The following is a 27,557-nucleotide window of genomic DNA, read 5'->3' as shown; positions in this document are numbered from 1 at the left end:
CAGCAGCAGCAGCAACTCTTGGAGTGAGATGGGGAAGACTGAGTTGTTCCTCCCCCCCCCCCCCCCGTAACCTTTTAGAGAGTGAAGCATTGTTGTGGTGGTGGTGGTGGTAGCTCTCTATGAGGCAAATATTGACCAAGCATGCAGCACAACATCTATGGTAAGGCTTTAAACATGAGGCACACCCCTCATAATTGAAGAAGTTGCTATCAAGGTGATATTATTGCTGTTTTTCTTTTTTTAATCCATTTTTTTCTGCTTTCCAACTTTTGAGTAGACTCAGGTGATTCTTATTTATTCCCAGGCATATAAATCAGAATTTTTTAAAAAAGAAATCAAACTTATCTTAACCACCAATTCTTTTCGGGAGTTCTGTCATCTTTCTTCTGGTGAGTGGTGCACTCACTAACTTAATAAGCTATTTTGCCAGAGACTCTAAGCTTAATATTTTCTAGTGAGTTCTCCATATCTTATTTTAACTCTGTTTATCTTAGAAGTGTACATCAACCTCTCAATCAATCAATCAATCAATCAAGTAACCAATTTCACTGCACCTTCATGATTAAAGAGAAAAACACCACGTCCTGTGGGACTGAGCCTTTTTATTTTAGTCCCTTGTGAAAAAATCACTCCTCTGACCATGGAACCCATAAACCCAATTTGAAAAACCCCAGTAGAAAATTATTTTGCAGGATTCGATCTGGATCGACCACCAGGACCAGAGGTTTAGCTTTGAGCTTCAGAGTAGTGCTGGAGCCCACCCTTAGGGAACGTCTCTCTAGTAATTTTGAGCTATTCTGTGTGTAGTATTTATGTGGTGCCTGGTTGTGTGTTCCTTTTTAATTATTGATTGGGGCGTTGATGGTCGGCCATTAAGTTGTTGGCTGTTGTTTCCTTCTGACAGCTCGGAAAACTAAACCTCTGATCCCCATGACCGAGCCAGATTGGATTCTGCAACATTATTCTGGGACACACAGATTCACCTTCATTTGTTAAAATTATTTTGTTATCTATAAATTACATTTCATAGATATAAATGTGCATTTACTTCAATGTTAATATTTCCTATATATTGGTCCCCAGTACGGAAGAAACTGAAAAATTCAGCTGATTGTTGGAAATGCCATACTAATTCAAATGAGGCTGTTGAAGGCTCCCTTTATATAGAAATGCAATATGCAGGATAACTTCTACATAAAGCGAGCCTTCTCTTGCCTCAGATGAACTACTTCGGCATTTCCAACAATTAGCTGAATTTTTCAATTTCTTCCACACTGGAGGCAATTAATAATTTCCTTTGGAAGAGTCACTGAATTTTGGACCAGTTCATTTTCTTTTGAACTGTATACCAATTGTGTGCTAAGTAACAAGAGAACAAAGAAAATGAACCCTGAGGAATTACAATGAAGAAGGGCTAACATTACTCCAGGCCCAGCTGCCTAGCATCAATTGGACAATGACTTTATGAACTTACCTTTCTTTCCATATTTGAATGTTCTGTTGCTGGATGTCTGAAGGGCTATTTAGAAACTTGGTCTATAAATTTGAAAATATCTATTTGTTCTCACTTTTTGCCTCTCCTGAAGTTAAATTTACTCAAAAGTAGAGAAGATAATTCTGAACATATGCTTAGGCATTCATATAAACTCTTTTTCATTTATTATTTTCTTTTTGCAAAAACATAAAAGGGTTGGTCACTTTCTTTTGTTGCTCATTTAACCTGGACATACAATTGTATGTGTTGTCCTTTTATATCCCCTGGAACAGGGGTGCCAAACTGGATTTCTTTGAGGGCCGGATCAGCATTGTAGTTCTCCTCTGCAGTCCGACCGGGGTGGGGTGGGGGGTGAAGAGGGGACGGATGCCTCCTGCAGCACTTTGCCAGCCAAAATGGGGCATGGGGAAGTAAGCCCCACCACCACATTTTCAGCCTTCTGAATCATTTTTCTGCACAAAATGGGGTGCGGGGGGGGCTTGAATGCTCCCTGCACCCCTTTTTTGACTGGCAGAGTGCTGCAGGAGACTGTCCAGGACAAACATGCTTCATTTTGGTTGCCAGAGGCACTGCGGGACGGATGCCTCCTGCAGCACTTTGCCAGCCAAAATGGGGCATGGGGAGGTAACAACCCCCCCCCCCACACACAGACATTTTCAGCCTCCTGGAGCATTTTTTCTGGCCAAAATGGGGTGGGGTGCGGGGCTGATATGCCCCCTGCACCCATTTTGGCTGGCAGAGGGCTGCAGGAGACTGTCCAGGCCAGTCAAAAAAAAATGCTTTGTTTTGGTTGCCAGAGGGATGGTCCTTTGGGTTCTACTACAAAACCGTGGAGGACAAAATCGCGGTCGACGAAAGCGCGTATGTGACGTCATCACAGCGCGACGAGAAAGATCGAAAAAGATCGAAAAATGTAAAAATAAAGCTAAAACCTTCCCCCAACCCCCCCCAAACCTAACCCTAAACCTAACCCTAAACCTAACCCTAAACCTAACCCTAAACCTAACCCTAAACCTAACCCTAAACCTAACCCTTAACGTAACGAAAAACCTAACGCTAACCCTTAACCTAACGCTAAACGTAACGCTAACGCTCTAACCCTAACCCTAACCCTAACCCTTAGCCTAACCCTAACCCTAACCCTAACCCTTAACCTAACCCTTACCTTTATGTGAATCGGCTTGCTGTAATTTAATTTTTATTTCAATTTTTCGATCTTTTTCGTCGCGTTGTGATGACGTCACATACGCGATTTCGTCGACCGCTCTTTTGTGGAACGCGCTTTTGACGGGTCACGGGTCCTTTGCTATTTCCAGGGGGATCCCATGGTCTAGATTTAAGCACCCCGCAGAACTTGCATTTGACCCCCCTGCCCTTGAAGAAGTGCAAGATATAGACAGATGTTAACAATATTTGCCTGGAACAATAAGATCACAAATACATTTAAATAATTAACTGTGGATGCAAAAACTGCCATAATTATTGGCCTAAAGATAAGGTGACCAGATTTTCAGATTGGTAAAGAGGGACACCTTTGACCGGGGGGGGGGGGGGTTGATTAAAAATTTTATACGGAGCAACAAAAATTTTCATACAACACAAAAATAGTATTGTAATATTTTTTTTATTTCAGCATAACTACAATTTACAAATATAAATTGTAACTGTTGCCAAACATCAAAATTTTGATCACGTGACCATGAGGATGCTGCAACGGTCGCTAAGTGTGAAAATGGTCACTAATTGTGAAAATGGTCGCTAAGAGTGAAAAATGGTCATCAGTCACTTTTTTCAATGCCATTGTAACTTTGGTCACCATACCACCTTTCTTGCCACAGTTCTTAAGTGAATAACTGCAGTTGGTATTTTGTATTTTGGATAGAATCTTTTTAAAAATAGTCTAAGACAATTTAAAAAAAGAATCCACAAAGAATAAATTGAAGTAAAACATTTCAAACTATTCCACATGGAATAAATTGAAGTAAAACTATTTTTAAAAATTCTATGCACAATATATTTCAAAGTATTGTGCATAGAATTTTTTAAAATGGTTTCATTTCAATTTATTTTGGATAGAATCCTTTTTTAAAATTGTCTTAGACAAATTTAAAAAAAGATTCTATCCAAAATACAAAATACCAGCTGCAGTTATTCACTTAAGAACTGTGGCAAGAAAGGTGATATAATGGGCTTAGTGACCAAAGTTACAATGGCATTGAAAAAAGTGACTGATGACCATTTTTCACACTTAGCAACCATTTTCACACTTAGCGACCGTTGCAGCATCCTCATGGTCACACAATCAAAATTTTGATGTTTGGCAACAGATTCATATTTATGATGATTTCAGTGTCCTGGGGTCATATAATCACCTTTTGACAAAATCAAATGGGGAAACCAGATTCACTTATGTTACTAACTTATCAGCTACAGTTATTCACTTAAGAGCTGTGGCAAGAAAGGTGGTACAATGGGCTTAGTGACCAAAGTTACAATGGCATTGAAAAAAGTGACTGATGACCATTTTTCACACAGCGACCATTTTCACACTTAGCGACCGTTGCAGCATCCTCATGGTTACGCGATCAAAATTTTGATGTTTGGCAACAGTTACAATTTATATTTGTAAATTGTAGTTATGTTGAAATAAAAACATATTACAATACTATTTTTGCGTTGTATGAAAATTTTTGTTGCTCCGTATAAAATTTTTAATCAAGCCCCCACCCTCAGTCAAAGGTGTCCCTCTTTACTGAAAATCTGGTCACCTTGCTTTTTAGGATGCTGTCTAGATTTGCTATAGCTTTCCTCCCCATGAGCAAGCGTCTTTTAATTCCTTGGAATTGGGTATGTCTAGTTTAATGAAAAGAAGGACCGAGGTATTGTATTGTGGTTGCTGCAATTAATATACTTAATAACTCCATTTTTATTCTTTATTTTTTAATAATAATTTTCATAACAGTTGCTCCTGTTTTTGTAATTACTGTTTTATATTACTATTTTAGTGGATTGTTGTCACCCCTGAGAGTCATTTCTATTGAGATGTACACATTTGAACAATAAATGTATTTATTTTCATATTTAAGGAAAGGCATCATCTATAAACTAAGCAAAGGTGTAGCTTCCAAGATGTGCCCTTGGGATCTTGAAGTTGGTGGGAATCTACTCAGAGATTAATTGAGGAAAGCTTAATAACAGGGAGTTCTTAACTTAAATCCACACAGAATAAAACTATTTTAATAAATCCTATGCACAATAAATAAAATATTATTTTAAAATACATTAAAAAAATAAAAGAAAAAAATCCCACTTACCAGTAGGCAGACACTCCAAGTCAATCCAGAATGATGTAGATGTTAATACAAAGAACTGAGCAAATTAAAATGGTTAAATAGTCCCAGGGAAATATTTTTCAAAGAAAAAAGAACAGCCATTATTTTTCCCCACATGAGCAGACCTCCAAACTCCATGCCCCTCCCCTCTGGAAAATCCAGGAAGTTACAGTCGCTTCCCTCTCTAGCCAGCTATTTCCCGCAGCTCTATGGTAATGAGTCATTTTTTTCTTATAAAAGTGAGTAAAAAGGGGCAAGGGAGGTCTGTTTTCTTGCTTTAAAGTTTTAATATCTTCAGTGAAAGTACTGAGACAGAGAGAGAGAGGTTAGTTAGACAGGGTGTCCTTTGTCTTGCCCCGGTTAGGATTTCTTAAGCAAATCCACTGGGCTTTCAACATGAAGCCAGAAAATCAGGACTTTTTTAAAAGGCGGAGGGACGCGGGAAAAATTGTTATAAAGCGTGCTTGTCACGCTGAAATCGGTACGTCTGGTCACCTTACCTAAAGAGGCCTGAGAGGTTTTCCTCTGAATATCATCCCCCACCTGTGCTAAATTCCATCAGGCAGATTTATTGGTATTCCCAAAAGAGTCACTCAACCACAACAATAGTAGTTTTTAAACATTTCATTGACAAATGGACCATTAAAAAGAGAAGCTGCCAATTTTCCTTGAGAAACAGTATCCGTTTGGATCCAGATCAAAATAGCTTCACTTGGTCTATTTGAGCTGAATGTAAAACAGTGCTCATGGCTAAATTAAATCTGCTGTTAATTTAGTGCGACAAGTATAGCTACTGTGTCCTGGATACAATTTATTGAAAGGGAAAATTTGTGTTTGGGATTTTGTAATAGTTGCAGCAAGAAAAAAGAAAAAAAAATAGTTGCATTGTTCTCCTTTCTCCCCCTGGGTGGACTCTGGACATTTTTATTTATGCATTTAACACATTTCTATGGTTGCAGTAACTCACGCTTGGTGACATAAATACTTGGGTCTAGGGGCAACTCGCCACAGCCAACTTGTCATAGCCAACTCTTCGTGGCCAACTCGATGCGGGACAAGAGTTACATTCATATCAAATAAATGGTGGAATAGAATCATTAAAGAAAGGATGCAAAAGAAGGGACAGAATGAAATGTGATTGATAAAAATCATGTTTAAATTATTTTAAATGATTGAATTATTGAATTATCCCATGGTGAGTTGTCCCATTCCATCAATACTTTGCCAGCAGGAGGACTCATTTTCTTTTTCATGTGCTTTTCTGCTTTTTGCTCTCTTCAGATTTGGGACACCGCTGGCCAGGAGAGATTCCGCAGTGTCACCCATGCTTATTACCGCGATGCCCACGGTAAGAACTTTGAGAACTTTGCTTTGAGAAGTCAGTTCCTTGTGGAAGAGATTGCCATCTTGAATACCCTGCAAAGCCCTACTGTGATCTTCCCCTTTTTATTTTTATATTTAAAATTGAGCTTTTGAAGGCAAGAAATGTATTTCACACACTTGCTTACTTGTGAAGAGGATACTGCTTGTTCATTTTCCCAGTTTAGGGGCATTATCAATTCTTGGTTGTGCCAGCCAATCAGAGCTTGTTAAAAGAGAAACAGTAAGAAATGATATAAAGAAGGGAGTTTGTAAGTGAGGGAAGATGAAGTAATCAGAAACTGAGGGTGATAGATTCAAACATTTTTGTACCAAGAACTGAAAAATAGCCAAGTGAGATGATCACAGTCTGAAATTACTGAGATATTTAGAGAGTGGCATGAGCATTAAAATGGCTCCCTGGGTCTGCCTGAGCTTTTAGTTCCCCTATTTGTCTCAATAACACAATTTTAACGATCCTTTTCATGGATAATCACCATGTAGAGGGTGGAAGTGATGTTATGAATTATACTGCTGGCCATGGTTGTCTCCAGAAGGGTCACCCTTGATGGCCGTGGCATAGACAAATGCAACTCCTTAGAGAAGGAAATGAGACCGACCACACACATACACAATATTCTGTTCACACAACCCAGTGGACATTAAGAATCAAAGTCAACATACAACTGGAAAATAAGGTCCTGGGCTGGAAAGTATCCATGACGCTGTTGAGGAAGAACATGCCATTGTGCCCAGAAGCAAACTGGAGGGAGAGGGAGAGAGGGAGAGAGGGAGAAGGAGAGGGAGGGAGGGAGGGAGGGAGGGAGGGAGGGAGAGAGAGAGAGAGAGAGAGAGAGAGTGAGCGCGAGAGAGAGATGGATGGATGACAGAACCATAAGCCCAGATAATCATACAGAACTTCAGTTTACAGAACTTCATCAGGGTGAGACCTGTATGGATTTCTGGGGAAAGGCTGTTCCAGAGGCAATCAAGCACCCAACAAAGAAGGAACAATATCTAGATCCCAAAAGTTGACATTGTTGAACAAAGGGATCTAGAATAAATCCACTTCATCTCCTGTTACAAGATGATTATTGGTTTTAAGTGGTCCCTCAAATAACCAGGCCCTATATTAGGAAGGGCTTGATAGGTGATGACCAGCACCTTGAATTGCACCTGGAGGTCAAATGAAGAGCATTTGAAGCATGAAGAGCAGTAATGTGACTTGGGCCTTCCATGGGACACCATCTCTGCTTGCACTACTGGAACTGGATCCATTTTAGGGCCTCCCAACCTGGGAGAAGATGCAGCTGTTGGAATAGAAGGACCCATGCAAAATCTCTCCTGGCAAATTTTCCACGTGGTGTTTCAGCAGAAGCTTGAATCCAGAATAGATAGCACTCCAGTCTCAAATAAGAAACTGTGATCCCCTCCAAGACCAAAGATGAAAAGTCCCTCAATTCATGGGGCCCAAGTGTACCCAGACGCTTGTCAGGATTGAACCTGAGTCTGTTTCATCCACACCCAAAGACCCTGGGTTAGTACATTAATAGCTCCACCTGGACTGCCTGGGGTTGAGATGTGCAGTTGGGTGTCATCTGCATACAAGAGGTCACATTCACAGATGATCTGACTCAGCCATTTCATGGGAAAGTTAGACAGAAGATGCAAGGACATTTGAACTCCAACAAATGAAAGTTTACAGGTGCAACCTCTTTCCCTCATTAATACGGATTGGAACCAATCACAGAAGGAGGAAGACTACTGCGACATGGTGGCCCCACTGCCAAACCCCACGGCCAGTCCAGAGAGATACCATGATTGATGGCATCACAAGTCACTGAGAGTTTAAGGAGCATGAGGATGGACACACCAATCTGTCAGCCCTGTAAATTTAACCCAGACTAAGAAACCAGTGCCATATAATGTAGAACTACTTTTACTGGAAAAGCTATAGCAACATATTCGTGAAATGTTTAAATGAGCTTCTTCAATTTATCTTTATGTGAATTAGGAAGGAGTCTGTCTGAGACATTTATTCAAATTTGGAAGGGGCTCACGCTTGTTCGATCATTGTTTTGTAGTGGTTTTTCCTCTTTCCTCTAAGACTACCAAAGGCTCTGTCCTCTACAAACACCAAAGTCCATCAAATGTTGTTGAAGCCCATTAACAAAAGGATCTCAAAGTCAGAGGTTGGGTATAACCCCCAAAATTATAGAATTATCTCACTTTGAATTGAAACTAATCCTTATTATGGTGATCCAAAGCTATACTCCAAGCACCGATGCAGAGGACGCAGAACAATTCTAGAATGATTTGCAGTACCTGAAATCCAGCCCAGGAAAGATGCCACAGGCAACTGGAGCACTAAAGTTGGACATAAAATAACATCTGGAATAACAGGAAAATTTGGACATTGAGAATGAAACTAATAGAAGACAGATTACTAGAATTCTGCCAAGAACATTCATACCTCTTCTAATAACTGAAAAATTACTTTAGACATAGAAATCACCGGATGGAGCACGCCAAGAACAAGTTGACTCTATCCGGTGAATAAAATCTTTTTGTCAGCAGAGACAAACTCAGACACAGATTGTGTCTCAGGTCTCAAACTCCTTCTTGTAAAATTGCAGTTTGAACTAAAACACAAACATAAAATCATCAGGCCAACAAGCTACAACCTCAGCAGGATTCTGAATGTTTATGCTGTAAAAGGAAAGGATAGATTCAATGGATTGCTTTGATAAAGAGTGCCTTAAAAATTAGGCTGAAATTAATGTTATCATTAAAGATTAATCAAGCAAAAATATCCCAAAATGTAGAAAGCCAAAGGGCTGCTTGTTTTACCTTGAAAAGATGCATGATAACATAACACAAAAATTACTACAGAAAGAAGAGAGAAAGAAGACGTAGTAGAAATGTATATGGGACTGCACACACCCCAAATCCCCAAATCCCCTGATACATATGAAGATTTGACCATTGGACATGAGCCAGATATTCTGATAATAAAGTTAAATGACCCTTAGATAATTTTGCTAAAGACGAAGCCACACGAGTTGATGAAATAACACAGGAACTGTTTAAAATCTTATAAGATGATACAGTTAAAGTGCTACATACAATTTATAACCAGGTGTAAAACGCAGCAATGGCAAATAGCCACGAAACAGGAAAAGAAGCTTTTATTTCCAATACCAAAAAAGGCAGAATTCCAAACAACCCAAAATTGTACTTGGAGATAGTCCTTGTTTAGCAATTGTCTTGCCTGCCAACTGTTTGAAGTTGCAACGGTGTTAAAAAAACAACAATTCAATTCTGCAGCCAGCTCTCACATTTATGCTCATTGCAGCATCACATAATCACTTGAACACCATTCGGATGCTTCACAACCAGCTTCTGAGAAGCAGAGTTAGTGGAGATTATGGAAATAAATCACAAATTGTGGTCATTTCTTAATATCATAGTGATTTCCTTAATAACCAAAGGGAAAGTGACACTGTAAGCCATTGTCATGTGATTTTCCACTTAACGACTGCAGAGCTGTGACTTAGTAACGTCCATCCTTTCAAGGTCGGTAAAACGAGGCCCCAGATTGTTGGGGGCATATACTGACTCTATAAACTGCTTAGAGTTAGGGTCTAACTTTTAAAAATCAGAGGGTTTCAAATGAAATGTGTTTTTTGCCTGCCCTTAAACTCTGGGTGTCCAGGGCTATCTCATCTGTCTCCAGAAGGATCTGCATGATGCCACGAAGAGGACAAGACAAGACAAGATAGGAGAAGATAAGCTTTGTTGTCACTTTTTTTTCAGTGAATGCACTGGCACACATTAAAAAATTAAATTCTGTTGCCTGCTCTCAAAAGAAGAAGGTAGGTAGATGAGAGAGAGAGATGATAGATAGATAGATAGATAGATAGATAGATAGATAGATAGATAGATAGATAGATAGATAGACAGACAGACAGACAGACAGACAGACAGACAGACAGACAGATATAGACAGACACGCATGCATGCATGCATGCATACATACATACATACATATAAAAATCACAAATCAGTTAGAATACATTGGGGAAAAAGTGTCTTGGGAGTTAACAGGGTTGATACTACATGGTGCAAACCTGGGGTGGGTTGCTGCGTGCATTACTTCGTGTACATGCATGCTGCGCATTGCTTGCACATGCACAGCTGCTTTTAGGCATTATAAAATGCCCAAAAAAACATGCCGGCAATGGCTTGGGTGACGAGGAACCAATTCGGGGGCTGGACCAGCCTGCTGTCCCTACCAGTTATAGCAATAGCAATAGCAGTAGACTTATATACCGCTTCATAGGCCTTTCAGGCCTCTCTAAGCGGTTTACAGAGAGTCAGCATATTGCCCCCAACAATCTGGGTCCTCATTTTACCCACCTCGGAAGGATGGAAGGCTGAGTCAACCCTGAGCCGGTGAGATTTGAACCGCTGACCTGCTGATCTAGCAGTAGCCTGCAGTGCTGCATTTAACCACTGCGCCACCTTGGCTCTTAGTCCCAATTTCCACTACTGGTTCGCCCTAACTGGTAGCAATCCACCTCTGATACAAAGCTATTACAGAATCCAGTTGTTCTGCTTAGGATATTGTGAAGTCTCCTCCCAAAAGGTAACAAAGAAAATAAGTCATGGAAGGATGTGTAGCATCCCAGACATTCCTGAGGGCCCCTGGTCAAGCATCACTCATATGCCATGTCCCAGATAGAAGGAAGTGAACTTCCAATAATCTTTTTTGCTGTCCTCACCACTCTCTTCACCACCTTCCTGTCCGAAGCAGAAATACTTCCAAAATCAGTGAGGAAAGATGAGGTCCAAGATTGTTTACTGCCATTTTATTTACTTAAATTGCATTCAAAAATTCTGAATTAGAAGACCCAGAAATTGGGATTGGGAAAACTTCAGCAGGCTCAGAGATGCTGACGATGCCACTTGGCTGGCTGGAAGCGAGGCAGTTTCTTCCTTTGTCTGCTTAAGGATGAAAAAGAGGGGGCCAAAGCCGGCCTGTGGCTCAGTATTTAAAAAGGCCTCAGCTTCTCTCAACAGGCAATGCCGGCTCCATGCAAATGAACAGAGAGTGACAGATTTTGTCTTCCTGGGGTGAAAGCTTCACTGGGGTGGCGAATGGAATAAGGAGAGGTCTCTTCCTTGGGAGAAAGACTATGGCTACTCTGGGCAAATACTAAAGTGCAGAAGCCTCAGACTGCAACCAAGGTAGTTGTTGTCCAGGCCAAGGTTTTCCCAGCTGTAACACCTGGCTGTGAAAGCCGGAGCATCAGAAAAGCCGACAAAGGAAGAAGGAAGGCACTGAGCTGTGGTGCTGGAGAAAATAGCTGAGAGCACCTTGGGCGATCAGAAGGCCAAATCATCTGAGGCTGGACAAAGTCAAAAGAGGCTCATGCTAGATGACTGAAGGATGGGGACAAAGCTGAAATCCTTTTGGATGCCCAATGCAAAGACAGGATCCATTGGGGAAGACCCTGATGCTTGGAAGTATGGAAGTGGTTGGTAGAAAATGGAACGATATTGTCAAAGATGAGGAGCTTACAAGAACTCGCAAGGAGCCGTTACGGATGGACAGTCCTGGTGAAAAGATGCTCACTGAGTCACAAAGATTAGGAAGTGTCCGAATGAATAAACCACAGTTTTAGTGGGAATCAATCAAAAGTCATTCCCTGGACATTTTTTTGGGATGGTCCTTTGAGCAAAAGACTCACCAAAGATGTGGCTGCAGCTGCTGGACAAAGCAAGTCCTAATTTAGTCACAATTTTATCTTATATTACACTATTGTTTTTGGTTTTGTTTGCAATCCGAACAGCCTTACATTATACAAATTCTGTGTACGCTTATCTTGTTAGTTATTTGTACTTGTGAGTGTTACCTTGCTCAGTGGAGAGGGATGATGACAAACGGAATCAGAAATTCTAATTATCACCTGTAGTTTGCCACCGAGTGTGTTATGCTTGCCCTGCCTTGGAGTGAAAGGAAGGAGCATTCCCTCCCTCTGCTTATGATGGGCTCTTGCGATGTGACACAGCCTCTTTTGGTGATGTGACACAATCTCTTCAAAGGGGCTGTGCTTCTCTCATCAAGAGAGTGAGTATAAAGGCTCTTCAACAGGGTTTTGAAGTTAGGCTCCGTATTCACGATGTGAATTTCTGAGTGAAGACTGAGAGGCCTGTTTGCGTCTTCCAGGTCACATCAGCACCTTCTTTCAAAAAAAGCGCTCTGTTTTCAAATTGCACTTGGAAGAGGGACAATCCTGGGGAATAATTTAAGCCTCCTTTCTTAGTAAGAAACTGTTCATATAGAAGAAGTATGGACAGCCAACTGCTATTTTTTCATTTTTCATTGTTGCGCTGATTAAAATAGTCAAGATTCTTCTGCAAGAGAGGGAGAAATGAGGACCGTCCAGCAGTTCTTCGGCAACCTCAATGAAACATCCCAGCTTTGAAAGTTGTGTCCTTTTGATTACAATGGCGCCATTCAGGGGCACCTGTGAGTAGTGCAGTGGCCTAGAGGCAGAGCTCTTGCCTCACAATCTGAAGTTCGATCCTAGGTAGTGGCAGATATTTCTCTCTCTGCTTACAATGAGAATATATCTGCTGAAAAAAGCTCTGCATTGGCGACAGGAAAGGTATCTGGCCAGTAAACACAGCTCCATTCAGTTGCCTAGATTCAACCCGCAAGGGATTATGGGGTTCTTAAAAGAAGATGATGCAGAGACACCTGCAGCAATGGCTGCTGGCTTCAAGCTTGATGGCCAAGCCTTTTTTATCTGCATGAAATATGAGCAAAAGGCTTGGAGAGGCTGGTTCTCTCCCCTATTTGGAAGCCAGAGACCATTACTGAGGGTTACCAGGCTCCATGATGCCTTTATTGGCCGCACCAGGGTCTTCCCCTGAAGAACTTGTGAAGCTGAGGAACCCAGGGACAGTGACAAAAGAAAGGCGTAGGTGAGAGTGCCTTTTGTAGTAAGTTTCAGCTACCTGGTCTAGTGGAAAGAAGGACTAGGAGAGATACGATAGCAGTGTTCCAGTATTTGAGGGGCTGTCACAAAGATGAGGGGGTCAAACTATTTTCCAAAGCACCAGAAGACAAGAAATAATGGATCGAAAGTGAACAAAGAGAGAAACAGCCTAGAACTAAGGAGAAACTTCCCAACAGTGAGAACAATTAACCAGTGGAACAGCTTCCCTTCAGAAGTTGTACGTGCCCCATCACTGGAGGCTTTCAAGGAGAGATTGGACAGCTATTTGTCTGAAATGGTATAGATTCTCCTGCTCATGCAGGGATTTGGTCTAGATGACCTTCAAAGTCCTTTCCAACTCTGTTATTCTATGTTCTAGCTCAGGGTTGTCCAATGTTGGGAACTTTAAGACTTGTAGACTTCAACACCCAGAATTCCTCAGCCAGGCATGGAATTCTGGGAGTTGAAGTCCACAAGTCTTAAAGTCCCCAACGTTGGACAACCCTGAGCTAGATTAGGATCCCCAGTCAGGCTTCCAAGAATTAAAGAATGTCAACCAGATTTGCTTCTTGGCAGTTTTTATTAGATGCTGAATAATGGAAGTGGGCAATGGGAGTGAATAGCCCTGAGCAGCTCCTTGAGTGGTGAGAGAGCTTGCTAAGTGAGAATGATTAAAAGGATAATGAGAAAACTGTGAAAGAGGGAGAGAATTGCTTCTGGGAATCTCATTTATTTGCCAGAGAACAAGAAGTGCCTGAGGGAGAGAGGGGAAATTTTGTGGAACGGAAAAGATGGCCATTCCCAGTCACATCACTGCCATATTACAGGCAGCTCTTGAGTCGCGGCTGCCCATTACAGTAGAAAGTTGTCATAGTCATAAAGTAGTTCATTCATGTCACCAAACTGATTTTATTATCTTTTTTGCAACAGTTGTTGGAGGGATCACAGTAGTCTCTAAACAAACCAATGGTTTGCTAGAAGGTCAATTTTTCAGCAAAACCATCATAAAGATGACTGCAGAATGCTGCAAATGACCACAATTGCAATATGGTTGCTGAGTTCCCTAAGTGCAATCGCATGGCTCTGGCAGAAGGAGGGGAACCTGGTATATAAGTAGCCTCCAGGTAAGTCTGTTGGAACTGTTGAAACTGACCAAGGAGAGATTCAATCTGGAAATAAGGAGGAACTTTCTGACATGCATTTCATCAACGCATGGAACAGAAGTTGCCTTTGGAAGTTGTGGGATCTTCAGCACTGGAGGCTTTCAAGAAGAGACTGGACTGCCATCGGTCAGAAATGGTGTAGGGTCTCCTGCTTGAGTGGGGGGTTGGACTAGATGGCCTACAAGGTCCCTTCCAACTCTGTTAATCTGTGTCTAACTTCAAATGGTGGCTAAGTAAATGGTCGTGACAAAAACTACTTATATTTACCAATGAATACAGATAGTCCACAACTTTCAAAAGTTCATTTAGCGACCATTCAAAGTTACATCACTGAAAAAAGTGATTTAGGACCGTGTCTTGCACTTACGACCTTTGCAGCATCCCCATGGTCACGTGATCAAAATTCAGATGCTTGGTAACTGGTTCATATTTACGATGGTCGCAATGTTCCATGGTCATGTGATCCCTTTTGCAACCTTCTGAGAAGCAAAGTCAATGGGAAAGCCAGATTCACTTAACAACCGTGTTACCAGATGTACAAATCTTTTTATTTCCATTTCATTCTATACAATCACATGTTTACTGTGCAACCGAGGCATATAACATTGAGTAATAAACACAGCCCTCGCTTTTATAGAGAATGCCCCCTACAATACAAACCCAATATACCGCCTTAGCCCACCATACACCCTCTTTCATCCCCCTCCAACTTTCATTCTTCCTTCTCTCATACCCCTCTACACCTACTTCCCCTCCCCCTCTATCTAACCCTAACCCTATCACTCCCTCTCAATCCATTCCCTCCCTTCCTTCTCCTCCTCCTCTCTCTCACTCTCTCTACTCTCCTTCTTCTTTCATTCAGCTCCTCCCTTCGGTATCTCTTACTTTCCGATATATTCAGTTTGTTCTGTTTTGAAACTAACATTAATAAAAACCACAGTATACAATCATGCTTTAAAATTTAACACATATTATATTTCCCCCCTCCCCCCTCCCCCTAGATCCCCGCCTCCCTTCCCTCCCCCCGACTTCCCAGAGCCCATACATGGTATAACTTTTGACAATCACAGTCTAAAATATCTCTACATTGAACTCAGCTTCTTGCTGTTACCCAAATTTTTAACAATTTACGTTATTACTAATTTTAAGCATAAGCTATCTGGAATTTCCTAGTCCCGTATTTGCTTTGTATATAATCAATCCATTTTTTCCAGTCTCGTTTATACTTATACTTAAGAGCCAAGGTGGCGCAGTGGTTAAATGCAGCACTGCAGGCTACTGCTAGATCAGCAGGTCAGCGGTTCAAATCTCACCGGCTCAGGGTTGACTCAGCCTTCCATCCTTCCGAGGTGGGTAAAATGAGGACCCAGATTGTTGGGGGCAATATGCTGACTCTCTGTAAACCGCTTAGAGAGACCTGAAAGGCCTATGAAGCGGTATATAAGTCTACTGCTATTGCTATTGCTATACTTCTCATTTGAATGTTCTTTAAGATATGCTGAAATTTTCGCCATTTCGGCTAAGTTTGTAACCTTTAAAGTCCATTCTTGAATTGTAGGCAGGTCTTTCTTCTTCCAGTATTGCGCCACCAAAAGTCTTGCTGCCGTTATTAAGTACAGAACCAAATTAATCTCTACTGCTACGAAGTCAGTACATATACCTAGTAAAAACAGTTTGGGAGTGAATTTTATCCTTTTTTTGAAGATATTTTGCAGGATCCACCAAATTTTTATCCAAAATGCCTTAACATTACGACATGTCCACCATATATGAAAATACGTAGCATCGAAAGAACCACATCTCCAACATTTAGGCTGAACATTTGAATACATAGAAGCAAGCTTTTTGGGATCTAAGTGCCATCTATAAAATATCTTATAAAAATTTTCTCTCAAATTTTGTGCTTGTGTAAATTTTACATTTCTTACCCATATTTTTTCCCATGTGTCCAACATTATAGGTTCTTCAATATTCTGAGCCCATTTTATCATACAATCTTTAACCATTTCGGTTTCTGAGTCCATCTGTACTAATACATTATATATCCTCTTTATGTGCATTAAACTTTGATCTCTTATTTGTTTAAACAAGTTATCCTCAGCTATTACAAAACCTATTTTTTGGTCTATTTTCCACCTGGCCTGTAATTGGCCATACTGAAACCACGTTTGAACTACCTTCTCTTTTTAAGTACCTCTAAGGATTTTAATTGCAGCACCCCTCTTTCTGTATTAAGAAGTTGTCTATAAGTGGTTCTATCGTGTTTTTGTTCTATATTCATATTTTCAATTGCATGTCTAGGAATTGCCCACATGGGCAATTTGTCATTTAGTTTATGTTGATATTTTTTCCAAACCCGCAATAAGGCATTTCTTAAAATATGATTTTTGAAATTCTTATCCAGTTTTTTGTTGAATAACAAGTAAGCATGCCAACCATATACCAAATCATGTCCCTCAATATTCAATATTCTGTCATTGGTTAAATGGATCCAATCACTAATTGCAGATAAAGCCACTGCATCATAATATAATTTTAAATTTGGTAATTTCAATCCTCCTCTTTCACGTACATCTTGCATTATTTTCATCTTAACCCTCGGCTTCTTTCCTGCCCATACAAATTTGTTGATACCCTTCTGCCATTCTAAAAGGTTCGCATCTCTTTTAAGTATTGGTAACATTTGAAACAAAAATAAAAATTTTGGTAAAATATTCATTTTCACTGCCGCTATCCTTCCCAACAAAGATAAATGCAGTTTCTCCCACCTTTTCATCTCCATTTGTATACTATGCCAGAGTGGTTCATAATTATGCTTGTATAGTTTCCCATTTGAAGTTAAAATATTAACTCCAAGATATTTGACTTTTTTAACAACCTCACATCCTAACATCACTCCCAATTCTTCCTTCTGTTTGGTATTCATATTCATTGCTAATATTTGGTTTTTCCTAAATTAATTTTAAATCCAGAGACTTGACCATATTGATTAATCGTATTCATTAAAACCTTACTGGATTCCTGCGGTTGTTTCAATATTATAACCAAGTCGTCCGCAAAAGCGCGGACTCTGTATTCTTGCTGTCTGATCTTGATCCCTTTTAAGCATCCAAAGCCCGTATCTTATTCAGCAATACTTCCAAAGTTATAATAAACAATAGTGGGGACAAAGGACAACCCTGTCTTGTACCTTTTTCTATTGAAAGGAATCTGTTAAACTTCCATTAACTATAATTTGGGCTTTTTGCTGCTGATATATTGCACCAATTGACCTTAAAAAGCCATCTCCTATCTGCATTTTTTGCAGTATCTTCAACAAGAATTGCCAATTGACTCGATCAAAGGCTTTCTCAGCGTCCAAAAATATGAATGCGGCAGGGATTTGATTATTCTTTCCCAAGTATTCTAATGCATTAATAATTAACCTAACATTGCTCTTCATCTGTCTACCCTGTATAAAACCTGTTTGGTCAGTATGTATCAGTTGTTGGATAACCACCATTAACCTATTTGCTAATATTTTGGTAAAAATTTTATAATCTACATTAAGTAGTGAAATAGGTCTATAATTTTTCGGCTGAGTAAGATCTTGGTCTTCTTTGGGTATCAACGATATAACGCTGTCTTCCATGAGGGGGGCACTTTACCTTCCGATTGAATTTATTAAATAATTCTCTAAGAGGTTCTACCATTTCTAACTGTAAGTTTTTATAATAAACGGCTGTTAAGCCATCTGTACCTGGTGCTTTCCCTAGCTTTAATTGTTTGATTACCTGCAGGATTTCCCCAGAGGTTATTGGTTGGTTCAACCTATACCTATGTTCTTCGCTAACTAGGGGGATTTTCTCTTTATCTAAGTATTTATTTATATCTAAGTCCCTAATTTTGTCCCCTTTATACAACTCTGTAAAAAATTCTCGAAATCCCTTTTGGATCTCTTCCTGCTGAAACACTTCCTTCCCTCTGTAACACAATTTGGATACATTTCGAATTTTCCTTTTTTTCCTGATCTGATAAGCCAACCATCTACCGGGTTTATTTGCATTACAGAAAGTATTATGTTTAGCATATAATAAACTGGTGGCTACCTGGTCAGAAATCAGCATATCAAATTGAGATTTTAATATGGAAATTGCTTCTTTAGTCTTTGTATCACCTGGGTTCAATATTAATTCCTGCTCTTTCCCTTTAATTTCCTCTTCCAATTCTTTACGTTTTTGCCCTTGTTTATGTCTATGTATTTTATTTATATTTATCAATACTCCTCTCATATAGGCTTTGCTTGCATCCCATACATATTCCATAGGTGTACCCTTATTCATGTTAAAAACAAAGTATTCAGATAACAATTTTTTACAATCATTAACATACTTTTCATATCTGAATAAATTTTCATTCAGCCTCCAGGACCTTGTAGCCTGAACTACCCTTCCCAGCTCCATCCAAACTGGGTTATGATCCGAAAGGGCTCTGGCCGTAATCTTTGTCTTCTTCACCCTAGAAAGTAAATCATTAGTAATTAGTATAAAGTCGATCCTTGAAAAAGATTGATGTCTGTCGGAGAAGAAGGTAAAGTCATATTCTTCTGCATGCCTTTCACGCCAAACGTCTCGCAGTTCGAAGTCGTCTATCATGTCAAAAAAGGATTTGGGTAGTTTGGCTCGGAATTTAGTATTCGGGCGAGATGTCTTCTTATCTCTTTTGGTGTCAATCACGCCATTCCAATCACCCAGTAGTATGCACGACTTAAAGTCCCACTGTACTAATTTAGCATGGAGATTTCTATAAAATCCATCTTGTTGTTGATTAGGAGCATAGATTCCCAAAAGCAGTGTCTTTTTCCCTTCTAAGATTAAATCTAATGCGATATATCTTCCAAAGGGATCTGCTTCGATTAACTCAGCTTTAATGTCTTTCCTTAAGTATACTACTATACCATTTTTTTTTTCCGTAGCAGAGGTCACAAAGTATTGACCAAGTTTGGGATTGGACAGATATTTTTGATCGGTTATTTTGATATGAGTTTCCTGCAAACAAATTATATCATTCTTAGATTGTTTAAGATAATGAAATATTTTCTTTCTCTTCTGTGGAGAGTTCAGTCCATTAACATTCCATGTCAGAATCTTAGTTGTCATTTTTGGTTGCCTGAAGCTTTTTTAGAGCCTCCCGCATGGCCTGTCTCACCTTGGGTCTAGCTCCTCCCACAGCTTCTGAGCTTGTTGCTGTAGCTCCTTGGTCAATGGCCGAAAATTGTAAAGATTGTTGCGTTATGGCTTGTTTTTCTGTTTGTCTGGTGGTCATATGGTTAGATCTTTGTTCCTTAACCCCTTGCCCTTCTGGGAGGGGGAGATGATACGTTTTGTCTGGTGATTGTGTAGTTTGCTGTTTCTCTTGTCCTGCTTGTGGTTTTTCTCCATATCCCGATGGTTCAGGGTGCCCCACTTTCAAAATCTTATGATAGAAATCTCGAGCTTTCCATACAGAGTTGAGACGATATCTTTGCTTATCAAATGTAACTATGATGCCAAACGGGGCATCCCATCTGTACTGTATCTGGCGCTTTCTGAGCTCTTCCACCAAAAAAGCATAATCTCTTCTGGCTCTTAGCATTTGAGGTGGTATCTCTTTCAAAACCATCAAATCCTGTCCGCCAATTTGAAGCTTGGTATTGTAGGACTCTTGTAATATCTTATTTCTGGATTCTCTTGTAACAAAATATATTACCACGTCTCGGGGGAGTTGCTTTTGTTTTGCCGCCCAGGAGTTGACGCGAAAAATTTTATCAATCTGCCAATCAAGATTGGATCCCGGTCTTCCCACCAGACAGTCAAAGGCCTCAGAAAACATCTGCTTTAAGTTCTCCTGTCTCTCTTCGCGCAGCCCCCTAACTCTTAATGCAAGTTCCATCTGGTTATACTGTATCATAATCATTTGTTTTTCAGCATTTTCAACTTTTCGTTCCACCTCTTCGGTTTTAGATGTCAAATTAATTTTGGCTTCATTGAGAGTTTCTAAGTTCTCTTCCATTCCAGAAATATATTCTGTAAGTACGTTTACGATTCCCAACATATCATCATTTATTATGGTAATCTTGGTATCAAATTTATCATATGAGACTTTTATCTCATTGCTTATCTCTTTCCTTATTTCTTCTCTGAACTCTCTAAGAGCTTCCAAATTCTGTTCCCTTGATTCTCTAAACATTTCCAACAAAAATTCTTTTGTTACAACATCTCCACTAGGGGGCATAGAAGGTGGGGGCTGTGACTTTGTGCCAGGTATGGGAGAAGCAGATTTAGGAGGTAATTTCGCAGGATTCGACTTTGAAGCCATAATATCTTTGCTTCAAGCACTTAACAAATCACTATGCCAAGAAGAGGAAAAAAAATTCTCCCTTTTTTGCCAAGAATTTTGCGGAGGATTTCAAAGAGCTGGCATTACGCCAAAACAGTTCAACAAAACAAAACAAAAAACAGAGAAAAGCCCTGTTCGGAATGTCTCTGGGTCAACAAAGGGCCTTTGAAAACTTTTAATTAGATAAGGAAGTCTCTTCAAAGGGAATAATTAGAAAAGCTGATTAGAAAAGCTGCCGGAATGTATCATCATTGCAAATACAAAGGCTGGAGAATCGCCATCTTTAAAAAAAAAAAAAAATTTGACACTGAAGCTTGAGTTTCTAAAAAAACAGACGTAAAGTTCTCAAATATGAGCTCTGCTTGTATTAATTTCATAAGAAAAAAAAATAATTTCATTAATTTGTCCTAAGGGGGGGTCTTGGCCTTGTGCCATTAATACAGCAGAGAAATCTGGCCGGAGATGACTCAGCTTAAAAAAAACAACCCCCCCCCCTCGTTTGCAGCAGAAAAAAAAAGCCACAAACTGCAAGGAAAAGTTCTTACCAGCTGAGACGCTCACTACAATCTTCTTATCTGAAGTTTGAGTTATCTAAAGGGTGTTTAATTAGATAACGAACCAGAAATCTGGGAGCGGCTCAATTAAGCCGCTGCCGACGGCTAAGTTCCTCCCCGGAAGTCAACTGCAGTGATTGATTTAATGGCGGCAAGAAAGGTCATAAAATGAGGCCATTAACAAATGTTTCACATAGCAACAGAAATTTGGGGCTCAGTTGTGGTCGCACATCAAGGACTACCTGTATTCCCTTGACAAAAAAGGCCCTAAATTCAGCACCAGACAGTGGTATCCTGATACCTTTGCCATATATGCATATGATGTGCAGATGGTGGCATTTTAAGAGCATGTATGCACTTGTTTGATCCAGCCTCACAGTCACTTTTGCACATTCTGCTCTTTAGGTGTCTGCAGTGGATTATTGTTACTCGTACAATTGGAACAAGCTTGCATTTTGGGTGCTTTTCTTGCACTCCAAGAAACCTGTGACAGGACTGTTATCCACCTGCACCAGCCATGCTTTGCCAGATACGAGCTTGCCATACGCAATATGGGGAGGGAGCTGCGGGGAGGTAAAGGTTGGGATGAGGGGAATTGAAATTATCCATTGTGCCCTCATTTGGGCACGAAAAACTAGACTTGGCTTTAGTAAAGTGTACTTTCACTAGCGATGGAGCCGAGAGTCTTTTTCTCCTAACTGACCAAGTTGGGGTGGCTGACAGTCTGCTCCCCACTGTCATCTGTGGGGTGGTGAAACGGGAGGTTTCTGGTCTGCAACAGAAACAGCCATTGAAAAGCAACCTGCTAACTGCAATGATGCACTATGCATTCCTCTCCTTTCTTTATTTCTTTCCCTACTTTTAAAAATGTGATTATGGCGTTGTGCAAGACAACACAAACAAGCAAGAAAACAAACCCCCAAACCTATGAAATAATCACCCCAATTGTGCTTGATTTTTTGTTCTCTTTTATGTGTGAACCACATCTGTAATGAGGAAATAAATAAGGCACCAGTGCCTCAAAAACTCTGCCTGATAAATTACTATCAAGCTAAAATTTCTGCAGATCTTGCCTTAAATTGCATCCTGTACTCGGGTCGGGAATGGGACCACTTGCCACAGCAAACTTGCTGTGGCCAACTCAACTTACCATGGCCAACTCACTGCGGGACAATGCTGCAGGACAATGTAACAATTCTATTTAATTATTTAAAACAACTACAAATTATTTTAATTTTTGCCATTCACATTTCATTCTGTCCCTCCTTTTGCGTCCTTTCTTTAATGATTCTATTCCACCATTTCTTTGATATTAGTGTAACTGTTGCCCTGCAGCAAGTTGACTCTGGCAAGTTAGCCATGGTGAGTCGGCCATGGCAAGTTAGTCATGGCAAGTTGGCCATGGCGAGTTGGCTATGGCGAATTGTCATAGACCCCTTGGGCCAACCCTAGAAGGATCTTCAAATCCCCTTGGGTGACCTGGCTGCAGTCTCCCAAGAGCTCTCTGGAGGAGGTCTAGGACAACTCGCCACAGCCAACTCTCTACAGCCAACTTGCCACGGCCACCTCACTGTGGGACAATTCACTGTGGGACAAAAGCTACATAATATCAAAGAAATGGTGGAATAGAATTATTAAAGGAAGCACAAGGCGGGACAAAATGAAATGCGAATGACAAAAATTAAAATATTTTTAATTTTATTTTAAATAATTAAATGGAATTGTTACACTGTCCCATGGCGAATTCTGCTCTGGAGGAGACAAGCAGGTATTTGGCCACTGACTTTAACCTCAGAGAAATCTTCCTGATGTCATGACCCGAGCTCAGGACTCAGATTCCGAATCTGAAGACGCTGCTCCAGTTGACCCTGGGAAGGCCAGCTTCAAGAGATACTGTCGAGAATCACATGAGGCTGATCCAACACAGGCGCCACCTGGACCAGAAAGGTGATGTTGATGACATCAGGCCTCCCAGTCCCCACACTTGGAGTGAAGAGCAGAGCAATGCAGGTCTACGAAGCTTCTGTTCAAAAATACTTTGAACATTCCCCGTCTAATTCTTTTCTCAGTGAACCTTCTGCTCTTAGGCAGACGCCCCTTGTAATCCCAAACCATCCCTACCTGCTTAATTCTCATTTCACATTGTCCTCTACACACACACACACATACACACACACACCAGAATAGGGAAGCTAGGAATATAATGTGAGACACTTTCCAGAAAGTTGTTGGAAGTGAGCACATTTGTGGAAACGGAGAAGGTGGAAAAAAACCCTAATTCTTCTAACCCTTCTAAATTTGCAATCCTATACGATATCTGGCTGTGGATATGATAGAAGTATAGATAGTATGGACAGGCCTCGACTTACAATCACAACTGAGCCCCAAATTTCTGTTAAGTGAAACAATTGTTAAGTGAGTTTTGCCCCGTTTTACGATTTTTCTTCCCATGGTTGTAAAGTGGACCACTGCAGTTATTAAGTTAACAACATGGTTGTTAAGTGAAGACGGCTTCCCCATTGACTTTGCTTGTCAGAAGGTCACAAAAGGGGATCACACAACCCTGGGATGCTGCAACCGTCATAAATGTGAGTCAGTTGTTGAGCGTCTGAATTTTCACCATGTGATGCTGCAATGATTGTAAGAAAATGGTCATACATTACTTTTTTCAGGACTGATGTAACTTTGAATGGTCGCTAAATGAACTGTTGTAAGTTGAGAACTCTCTGTATTCTCTCTGTATGATGGGAGCAAGTCTTTAAAAACTTACAGTTTTAATCATGCTCAGACATGATTTTGGACCTGCTAAAAATGGGCCTGGAAGACTCATGCAACTCACTTCCTGCAGTCTTCATGTGTGGAGTTTGCACTTGTGAATGTAGGTTTAGAGTTTCCATATGACTGAATTATTGAGATTTTTTCCAGAACTTGGTTTCTTCTTCCAGCTGGGTCAGGAAATGTGCTATGGAAGTTGGCCGTGTTGTCTGGGGTTCCTGGACTTGCATTCTTAACCTGTCTGGTGAGCCAACATTGTCTGCTAAACCAACATTAACAATTTCTTCATTCTTGCGGCATTATCAGTAACTGTCACTTTTTGTAATTAAAGTTAAGATTGTATCTTCACCACTATGATTGGTTGAATTGCGGGGAGAGAAAAAAAACCCTCTGGAGAAAAATGGTTTAAAGCTGGAATGGAATTCTAATTGAACGGAATTCAAAATGCTTGATGTCATCTTGATGTCTTAGCAGACGGGATTGCGTGCCAAATGAGCGCTTTGCTCTTTTATTCTGGACTCTGGGGGCTTCTCACGACACGAACAGAGCTGATTTGAGGCTGGGCATATTTTAATTGTGGATTAATTTCTCAAATATTTACCTTGGTACAAGAATTAAAACAAATGTTGCGAAAAGTCTGGGATTTTGCTACATAATGAAAATGAAATGTGTCTGCGGCAAATAGACATAGATTTTTGATGTTCTGGAAAGTCCCCCAAGGGCTTAACTTGCATTTGGATTAAGTTGGTCTGCTGGTCCCAGATGTGGTTTTCCTGGTGTGGCTTGATGACATCTGAGTCAAAAGGGATGCTTCTTTCCAGGTGACCTCTGCTGACCTCTCTCAGTATTGTTTGTTTGATAGTAGGACATTTTTTTAGTTCTTATTCTGGCCTCCAATTCTGGATTTTTTGTGGTTTTCCCATGCAGGTGCTAAACAGCCAGAGATGTTGGCAAGATATGGTCAAAAAAAACCAGTATTGTTGTGATCAAAGATTTGCCTTGGGTTTGTCTAGTCTAGTGAATGAGGACTAGGGGAGACATGATAGCAGTCTTCCACTATCTCAGGGGTTGCCACAGGCTCAACCTATTCTCCAAACCACCTGAAGGCAGGACAAGAAGCAACAGATGGAAACTAATCAAGGAAAGAAGCAACTTAGAACTAAGGAGAAATTTCCTGACAGTGAGAACAATCAACCAGTGGAACAGCTTTGCTTTCAGAAGTTGTGGGTGCTCCATCACTGGAGGCTTTTAAGAAGAGGTTGGACAACCATTTGTCCAGAATGGCATAGGGTCTCCTGCTTGATTGGATTAGAAGACTTCCAAGGTCCCTTCCAACCCTGATGATGGTGATGACAAAAGTGTCCTCTCTGCAGCCTTTGGAGAGGTCACTTGGATTTCACTTGTGTAATTATTCAGAAGTAGAACTCCAAGCAGCCCTTTTATGTTCTTGGTTTAGGTCTAAACCCACTAAAAGAAAGTGGACAGTCTGGGATTTTGCTGTGCAATTTTTTAGCACAGTACTGAGGAGGGAGAATCAACTTCTTCTAAGGCTGTAGAAACTTGTCCACATATGTTCTCCTAGTTTCTGCTCTGCTGTATGAGTTTCTCCTTCAGACACTTGTATCCCTCCCTCCCTCCCTCTCTCTCTCTCTCTCTCTTTGGCTGTGGTGTGCTCTCCAAGCTTCTTTCAATTTAGCTTCTGAATGTTTCGTACCAGACTAGGTAACATCATCAGTAGGATTTTCTTGTCCTATTCTCCTTAGCTTATAAATGTCTTGTGTGCCAATGTGGTCAGTTGGTTGCATGATTGATAGTTCATTTGGAGCTATATTTAAATACTGAGCAGCTGGTTGGTTGTTCTCGTGGTTTGGTTTCTTATGTATTCATACTCTGGATATAGATCATTATGTTTGTTAATTGCTGCTTTGGTAGAATACCAGCCTTCCATAAATTCACATGTGTGGTGAGTGGTGGGTGCTGGCTTGGCCAATTGAACAAGTTATGTAGATTCTTATGATGCTATTTCCTAGATACAACATGTTCATGGCTGACATAGCTGAGTTGCACAGCCTTTAGCTCTGAATTTTTATTTATTTTTCTTCTCTTTTCAGCTTTGCTGCTTCTCTATGATGTCACAAACCGAGCATCCTTTGACACATTCAGGTAAGTCTTGAGGACTCCAGACAGTTCATGTTATTGCAAAGATGCAGGTGCTCAACACTGAGTCTATGTAAATAAGTCCTGCAGCAGGCAGGTGAAGCTTGTTTGGCACTTTTCTTTTTCTGAATAAAGGTGACTATGTGTGTCTCAGGATAATGTTGCAGGATCCAATCTGGGTCGGTCACTGGGACCAGAGGTTTAGTGTTCCGAGCTTTCAGACTCATGCTTAAGCCTGCCCTCAGGGAATTTTTCTCCACAGTTTATGTGCTTTGGACTATTCTATTTGTGGTACAGTATTTATGTGGTGCCTGGTTGTGTGTAGCTTTTTAGATGTTGGTTGGGGTGTTGATGGCCAGCTATTAAGTTGTTGGCTGTTGTTTCCTTGTGCTATCAAGTCCTCTGCTCCTAATATGTGATATGCTGGTGGTAAATCAGCACTCCTGTTGATTGACAAGAGGCCCATTTCCCAGGCTTCAATCATTTCCCTAGCTGTTTTTTAGCCTGCTCATCCAACAATCTGCAAAAATCAATGTGTGTCCTTGTTCATTGCAATGTGAGGCTAGCAATGAGTTCCTGGTCTGACCACTCACTTATATTCTTGCCGTCTAGTGGTTAGTTTCCTCCCCATCTGTCCTATATAGTCACAGGGAAAATCCTTTCAGGGAATCCAGTGGATTACATTAGAAGTATCTCCCGCTTCCGAGCAATCTTTGCAGTGCATGATTTGTCCTCCTATGGTAGCCTCTGGACAGTGTATGATGCCCACTTGCAGATCTCAGAAGCTGCATTCTTCTGCTTCTGAAATGTTTTTGATGCATGGCATAGTGTGCTGTGTGGTTGGTCTTGTACCTTGTGTTTTTCCTTTCTCTCCCCTATAATCTGAAAGCTTGGAAGACCAAAACACTCATTCTGGTAACCAACCCAGATTGGCTTCTGCAACTTCTTTTTTTCCCCATGATGAGCTTGCTGGTTCTCATCCTCTCTTCCTTGAAACATGGAAGAGAGTGAAAGAAAGGAGGAACTGTAGCATGCTAGCAGCAAATTTGAAACCGCTCCGCTCTTCTGTCCATTTCTTCTAATGTGAATGATTTTTTTAAAAAAGGGATCTCTTGAGGGACCAGCTCAGCTGGTGGATTTGCCAAGGTGAATCCTTCTCTTCTGGCTTCTCCTGATCTAAAGCAAGTTTGGTCTTCTAAGTTTGTGGGGCACAGAGAAGCCCACTTTTCCCAAATGGAACAAGCGCAAAGCTTTATGGTCTTCTTCTTGAACTTGGGGCTCAACCGCTTTCATCCCTCTGCCTCTTAGCGCTCCGTAATATGCAGCCCTCCTGCTGACATTGTTCTTGGTTCTTTGGC

At 40.6% G+C, this 27,557-nt stretch overlaps 1 protein-coding gene across 1 annotated transcript in view; it reads left to right on the top strand.

Moving 5' to 3' along the window:
• Positions 1-27,557, top strand: part of RAB26 (RAB26, member RAS oncogene family) — a 268,463-nt gene that overhangs the window by 186,807 nt on the left and 54,099 nt on the right. The window contains 2 exon segments of the mRNA XM_032230182.1: positions 6,109-6,175; positions 26,154-26,209. Of these exon segments, the coding sequence (XP_032086073.1) occupies positions 6,109-6,175; positions 26,154-26,209 (123 nt within the window).

Source organism: Thamnophis elegans, chromosome 14, assembly GCF_009769535.1.
Source record: "Thamnophis elegans isolate rThaEle1 chromosome 14, rThaEle1.pri, whole genome shotgun sequence".
NCBI classification, from domain to species: Eukaryota; Metazoa; Chordata; class Lepidosauria; order Squamata; family Colubridae; genus Thamnophis; species Thamnophis elegans.
Note: the sequence above shows the minus strand (reverse complement) of the source record. Positions and strands in the feature narration are given on the sequence as shown.